Source organism: Apis cerana, linkage group LG4 (assembly GCF_029169275.1).
Source record: "Apis cerana isolate GH-2021 linkage group LG4, AcerK_1.0, whole genome shotgun sequence".
Classification (NCBI taxonomy): Eukaryota; Metazoa; Arthropoda; class Insecta; order Hymenoptera; family Apidae; genus Apis; species Apis cerana.
Genome location: NC_083855.1, coordinates 11,913,368 through 11,921,151, shown reverse-complemented (window position 1 = coordinate 11,921,151; position 7,784 = coordinate 11,913,368). Strand labels below are relative to the sequence as shown.

The 7,784-nt window shown below is 37.3% G+C and overlaps 1 protein-coding gene across 1 annotated transcript; it reads right to left on the bottom strand.

The window, feature by feature from the left end:
* Positions 1-31: 31 nt before the first annotated feature.
* On the bottom strand, positions 32-7,575 carry LOC107993942 (menin). Its single transcript, XM_017050628.3, has 4 exons — positions 6,689-7,575; positions 6,281-6,591; positions 6,068-6,207; positions 32-5,979 (listed from the first exon to the last, which is right to left on the bottom strand). Exons 1-4 carry the CDS (start codon positions 7,251-7,253, stop codon positions 5,175-5,177), a joined length of 1,821 nt encoding a protein of 606 aa, XP_016906117.1. The 5' UTR covers positions 7,254-7,575; the 3' UTR covers positions 32-5,174.
* Between the last annotated feature and the right edge of the window lie 209 nt (positions 7,576-7,784).

The following is a 7,784-nucleotide window of genomic DNA, read 5'->3' as shown; positions in this document are numbered from 1 at the left end:
TGTATTTCAATGATAATACAACAACAACACGTAGAATAAAATAGTTTATTGTAATTCACAGGAAAAAAAAAACAAGACATTTTCACGATGCCTGAAAACTCACCGTTCTGTATCGGGTTAACAATAGCTGTGATTACACTCTTTTCCTGTTCGGGATCAACGGAAACGTGCGCTAAACGCGCGCGTTTGTGTATCATGAACGTAGAACGTCGAGGTGAACAATACAGATTATATTCCGACCATATAATCTACGGTAAAATTCTTTTTCTTTTTACGATAATTCGCTCTTTAAACAGCTTGTAACAGATTCTGTTTTTTTTCTTTTTTTTTTTATTTTATTTTATTTATTTATATTGTATGTATATTTATATACATGCGTGCGTAATATTTATATCAGAATACCCGTCTGTCTGAAGGGGAGAAAAAAAAAAAAAAAGTAACCGCAATCTCGCGCGATAATACACGATCATCGTACACGTCGGGAAGCGATGAATCGTGACCGTCCCTTTCCGCCTTACGAAATTCGTACGAAGGTGAACGAGGTGTCGTATCGCGCTATCCGCTTACAATTAGCCGGTCTGCTCGACTCACGGCTAAATTTCGTCACGATGCTCGAATTCCAAACACGTTGAAACGCCTTATACAGGCACGGTTTGATAATTTTCCTTTTTTTTTTTTTTTTTAATTCCTCCTCCGCTCATCTGCCTCACGTATGTCGTACCTTATCCCGCCTCGCCTCGTCCCACTGACATTACATCCTCGATACTTTTCTAAATCTAATCTCGACGAATGGCATTACGTATCAAGATATCTTTCGACGATTCATTCGCTTCTTAAGTACTCTTACGTAAATATATGTAAATATGCGCGGCAAACGTGATTAGCTTAGTAGTGCGATTCAATCTTTCAAATTGATTTTACCGTTTTCGTGTTAACGGAGCGCAGCGTCCCCTAGTCGCGCGCAGTAAAAATAAAACTCGATGGATAAAAAGTAAGCAAGAGAGGCTCGCTTCGTTTATCGGAGAAATCGAGCACGAAATCCACGCGAAATCCTCTTCGTTGCGTTCTTCCGCGTTCCCCGTCATAATCGAATTGAAAATATTTACGATTCGTTTGATCTCGTTTCATCGAGCACAATATGCAATATACACGGTCTCTCGATAACGTGGTTCTCTTAAAAAACAAATATTTCCCCTCCTCCTTTCGTTTTACTTCTCCGTGCCCGATAAGCTTCGATCAGTAGTATGTAACGAGACAACGATGAGAGAAATAACGACAGGACGAAAAATATATAGCGACGAGTCGTTCTCCTGGCGTTATTATGGCACTAAACACGAAGATATCGATTTTATATATCGAGGAAGAATAAACTTACGCTATCACCCGTCTCTTCTTCTATATTCTTCAATATTTTGCTACTTTCCAGTGGAAAGAAAGCGGAGAGAAATCTAAAACTAATCGTACAACATTTGACGACAAGATTGACGCGCGATTCTTTGACAATTATTCAATCAAGGAGGGAAGAGGGGTCGAGGAAACCCGAAAGAAGCAGAGAGAAATTCCAGTGCAGAATGTACATTGAGATGACGAGACGGAACAGCGAACAGCGTTGTTCTCGATTCGTTCTCAGTCGAGCCGATACGCGGCAGCGTAGCAAAACACGAACAGAGGCGGAGGTTAATGCAGCATGTGTACAAGTGTGTTTCCTTCGTTTCTGAATAAACGGGAATGGAAAATCATCGTGTCACGCGTCCACATTGCCAATGGAAAATAAAAATGGACGAAGACGTGATCAGCAGCGGAACGCTTCGTCAATTTCCTTCCTTTTCTCGACGTTATACTTTTCGATTATCCATTTCGTCGTTTCCCTATCTCTTTTCACAATTACTTTTCTCTCGCTTCTTTGTTGACGCGTCGCTTCTCAAATTTCAGTTCCTTCGAGCACGCGGTAACCGTTACCGTGACACTGAAACGGATATATTGCAAAAACTTTGATCCCCAAACTCTTTGAATATTACGAATAATATTTCGGAGAGAGAGAGAGAGTATACCTCTGTGCGACATAGCTAATACAAAAATACTGTTCTGTTCTGCACCATTTCTTCTCCAACTATTCCTATTATTTTTTTTTATGCATAATAATAATCCCTGTAGTCTTTTCGAATCTTTCGTTATCGCAGTTAAGAAAATAGGAAAAGAAAAAAAGAAAAAAAATAAGAAAACACTGCACACGGTACGATATAACAAGAGTATTTTTTTTTTCTAAATTCCAATACCGTTTGCATGTATATTACTTCTTTTCCCTTCTGATTTCTCGATTCTTGAATCAAAATGAAAAATTTTCTCGTAAACACAATGATAAAATCGATATAATCGATTCGTGAAAAACTTCGGTGACTTGAGCATGATTAAACAAAAAAAGGAAAAAAAAAAAAAAAATTACAAAATTGTATTCTTATTTGAAAAACATACAATCCGATTATAATAAAAAAATCAGCCACCTCGTACATACAAGAACTGCGTATACTTGAAACGCGCACGCTACTCTCCTTCGCCATTTTCTTTCGTAATTTTTTTGACAATTGTTAATCGCAATACCGTAAAAATAACGGTTCGTTAAAGTGCCACATATTCAGGAGACAAATACGTAACAACAAGTCAATCGTCAATATGATCGCTGATATCTAAAAACGTTTAAAAACGTTTGTCAATTATGATATGCGAGCGATACGGATTCAACGAACTTTATCCCTCGTTTTTCTCTTTCAATCTTTCTCTCTCGTATCTACTCTCGTTTATGTAGCCTTTTTTTTTCTTTTTTTTTTTTTTTTTTAATAAAAATTACAATTCGGCACCGCAAATACAAGATTTCAAGCTCGAGAGTGAAACCTTACCGGCGCCAAGTCATCCGTTAATTATAATACTACAAGTATTAATTGTATAATTATGTGTATATATATACATATATGTGCGAATGTGTGCATGTGTGTATATGGATAAACACATACGCACAAACATACATATATTTATGTATATATGTATAATATATATTCAGCATCACAGTAAGATAGCGCCCTTCATTATTTAAGTGATCCTCGATCTGTGTTTCGGACCTGTGTTTTATATTCATTCCAGTTAACAACATACATTACAACAATCCGTCTAAACATCATTGAATAATTTCTTTTCGCATCGACAATCGATGCAATTATTCTTATTATAGTATTCGATTCGTATCGTGTTCATAAAAGTACACCTGTACACAGGGATAAGCATTGGAGAAATAAAATCGTAGAAAGGTACTGTGTGCTCGATAAAAGCGATTAATCAATGACTCCGCCTAGTATCACGCGTACGTACCAGCGTGTATCGATATTCTTTTGCAAAATACTGTGACCAAATTGAAGGGCAATAAAGCGGTATAACGTAATAATCCGTAATTGAAAAAAACAAACGTGCCGAGAAAAAACAATTGACAACAGTTCTTCTCCTTCAGTTTCTGACACACACGGAAACGAGTGACGCGTACTGTTCACTGCTGAAAAGAAATACCGCGGGAGGAATGCGGTTTCTGATTGGTCAAAGTGGAAGGGGAACGCCTATTTTGACACGAATTTTCGTTTCTAATACGTTTCTACTATTTATTAACGTGGACATACATATCAATTCGATTGACAGAGAAAAGCAATTCTATTGAAAGAATGAAATGCAATCTCTTCAATTCCATAATCGAAAATAATTATATCTTATTTATACAATCCTATTCACAATTTTTAATAGTTAAGGGGAAACTCTGTAGTGTGCGATATTAGGAGACTAAACGCGTGGTCTCCAAGAACGTTAAGAGTGGGGATAGGCGAAGAGCCCCTCTTGCCTCTGTGCCGCTACGCGAGAGTTCTTTTCAGCGATAAACAATACTTATTTCGGAAGAAAAAATTATTTGTACGTTGCCGCGAAAAACATGGAGGAACTTCGTACGTAACAAATACGTATCGTTTCCTATTTTCGCGATCGAAACTTAACGTAATTTATTCCATGATATACTGTGAAACACACGAATTATAATGTCCAATATTGTGTACTACGTTTCGGTAGACTATCTACGTTTGATCTGTTCTATCTATCGAGTGGCGAAAGAATAATTCTAATAGTAGATACTTATAATTACTCTGAAAATAAATAGTTATAAAAATAAGCGAGCATTTTATGCTTAAAATACCTTAGGTAAAAACTTAATTAGTTTGCACCACGTACGGAGTGGAATGTGTGGTCTCTCTTACTAGATTGTAAAAGCGTACGTCTAACAGAAGGTTTAACTACCGTGTAAAAAACATTAACGACAACTTGTTAGTTGTAATAATTCGAAGTGCGACAGTTCGATAAAAACACGTGGGTCAATAAATAAGGGTGCAACAAGAGATTAGAAATAGGATAAAAGACGAGATCGAAACTGATCGATTCCGTCGATAATTGTCGTTACTTGTCGTAGAATAAATAACTGTGCTGAGAATCTGATCTCCTCGCGAAGATACATTAGGTACATTGTTCGATTCGTCTTTCTATTTCCGCCCAACGACCATCTGGCCCCACATTCTCTTTCCCATTATTTCATCCTCCCCCGACCCATATACATATACATATACTCACAGCTCTACGTACCGTGGAAGAGAAAAGACATTTTTTTACACGTAAATATATCTTCATCGCGAAAATACAAAACGCAAGCACTCACGATTTCGATATTTAACTTAAAATCGAGAAAATCTTTTTGTACTCTTCTATAAATTTTTTCGCATCTACTTTTCACTTACATCTAATGACGATAATACGTCCCAAGGATCACGCGAACGTATTTCGTAAGGATTCGCGCGATGATCGAGCGTCGGAATCGTTCCGCGAAACAAAAACGCACGAGAGATAGTTTAAACGGAAACAAATTCATCATCGTGTCATCTGCATATCCCAACAAATCCACGAATATGCGAGAATCTTGAATCAGAAATTCACTCAAAACAGAAAGAAACCGTGAGAAAAGATTGAGATTTCAACGATACATGGAATACATTTCAGTACATGCATTCGCACGTTACGGACTTTTCCGACCTAAACGAATCCAGTGGCACTACTGCTGTTCAATATTTTACGATACCGAAACGTCGGTCGAAAATCTTATACTATTCGCGACGTGTCCTCTTTGGACGCTGACTAACTCCAACCTCATCGGTACCACGAGATTTTTTGCCAATTTGTACCTGGCTCTGTGCGGTTAATTGCAATGAAATCGCATGTGTGTTCAATTTCTCAGCCAGCAGCAAGTCCTTTAAACCTTTCATCTTCTGACTGTATAATGTTATCCTTGGTCTTTCGTGTTCAGAATCGGTTTCGTCCTCAGGATCAAGATTTTCCTGAGAAGTGGAGGGTGCGGGAGGCAAAGTACCATCTGACGGAGCAACGAAAGGTTCTCCGCCACCTTGTAATAGATAATCTCTGTTAAGTATCTTTTCGCTACATGCTGCTGTCAACGCTTGAATACTAGGATGCATCGGTGCTGGATTAGACGGTACTTTTGATTCTAAACTTTTGATCAAATCGCGGGCTGCATTGCCTCTTTCTTTAGTCTTACAATAATTGTTGTTATTATTGTTTAATGTTTCTTCTGGACTGGTCTCTCTCTTTTGTGATTTCTCCTCTTCCTGTTTCGCTTCTACATCGTAACACTCGATAATTACCTGAGCGCGGATACTGGCATCAAATTTTGAAATAGTGTTTACCAACGGTCGTGCCCATCCTATGTGTAAAACGGGTGTGTTCGCTCCTTCTTCCCATTGACAAATACCATCGTAAAACCTCAACAAATAAGCAAAACAACGTGGTTGTCGTAACAAACGTTCGTCAGCTCGTACCGTATGCGGTATAAGTTCGTTTGCTATTTCTAATAATTCTTTGTATATTTCTCCATCATCTCTTGAATAGTCATACCTATTGAATATTAGAAATAATTTTCGATTTACAAATTCCATAGTTTATTCAATTTAATTTATTTATTTAACTTAATTTTTCGACTTACTTTCTTAAAACATCTGCTGCATCTGCCCATGATGACAACGCGTTGGCATGTAATCCATGCCTATATAAATAACCGCCTTGATAAGTATATGGATAGACATGAGCATTTCCATAATATTTCCTTGCCGAACGAATTGCTTCCTAAAAATGGATAAAAAATGCATTAAATTAAGATAAAAGAAATATAATATACAAATGTTTTTAGATACCATACCTGAAAGAGATCTATAGCAGGAGGCCTGCCTGGAGTTGGTGCTGCTTCTTCAAGATCTCCAAGATTACCAAGAGCCATAGGATATTTAGCAAGATGACCCAAATCGTATAATAACCATAATAATTCCTGTTGAAGTAATGCAACTTCAGCTGCATCTGAAGTTGCACTTAAACTAGGATTTATAGCAGATACTATAGTAGCAACTTCCATAGCTCTAGAACATACAACAGCTTGTCCATTCACATATAACCATGATCGAGAAGCTACTCCAGGTTCAACTGGTTGACCACGTTTATCCTCATTTCCTTTTCCTGATAATAGTAAATAAAAATAAAATGATAAAATAAAATAGTAAAATTGATTTTATTTATTCATTATTAGATTTAAAATCTTTAAACTAACACTTACCATGCCAAGTAACTTCAGCAGTTTCAGTTCCATTTTCACCATAAACTACCCAAGCATGATCTTCAGACATAGCCAAATGTACATCTTTAAATCCCAACACTTGACAACCAGCAACCACTGCAAAGGCTACTCCGAAACAATCTAATTTATTTGACGTGAGGTAGCTGTAGAGACTTTGTAAATGTGCGCGATCTTTGTAGTAGCTTCTGGTAAGAGAGTTCCAAATAACATCTGACACTTTTTTAACGAGCTCTCGAGTTGCATATTTCGTATCATAAACTGTAAGATCAACTGCACCCTTAATCACTGCATGAAACTTGGTGTAAAGAGCTTCAGCAATGTGAAACTCAACGGCCGGTAATTTCGGTTCGTCATAAACAGTGGTCTCCTGCGACGCAAATGTTCGATTACAGGTTAGGGAATTTTCAACTGCGCCGACGAGAATTGAGAGTAAAGCCAAGTCCGGTTCTGAGCTATTTTGTAATTGATTTTGGAAGATTCGTACAATCGAGGAGATGCTCTGAATAGGAAATAGAGCCTTATCCTCGTCTCGAAAACCCGCCATGTCGCGACTGGCAGGCTGCACACACGAGATCGAGATCTTTGCTCAAACCACGAGTGTCATCGTGTTTCACATTTATCTTGACAGAAACTCTCGACGAAATCGCACGATCCGTTTTGTTTCCTTTTCTTTGACTAACGATGTACGCTAGTCAATGTTGATTTTTTTCTTCTCAATGCGAAACTTTTACATTTCCGCATCACAAAATGAATCACAACCGCGTATCATCCAGCGGCGCGCCGCCACTAGGACCGTTTACAATGATGCTTTCGTACTACAGTTCGACAAAGCAAGAAGGCGAGTTTCTGTGTGAACGATAACGACTGATGTGAACATAAACGCGCGCGTTTTATGTTCTAGAATTTTCTAATATATCCATGCAAATATGTATTTATCTTTATATTTATAAGCTCTTCGGTGTTATTTATCTTTAATTTTTTTTATATTCCAATACTTACTTTTAAAATTAACATTTAAAAATTTTTAAACTATTAAAATTTATTATGTTTTTATGGTTTTAAAAATTTCAAAATT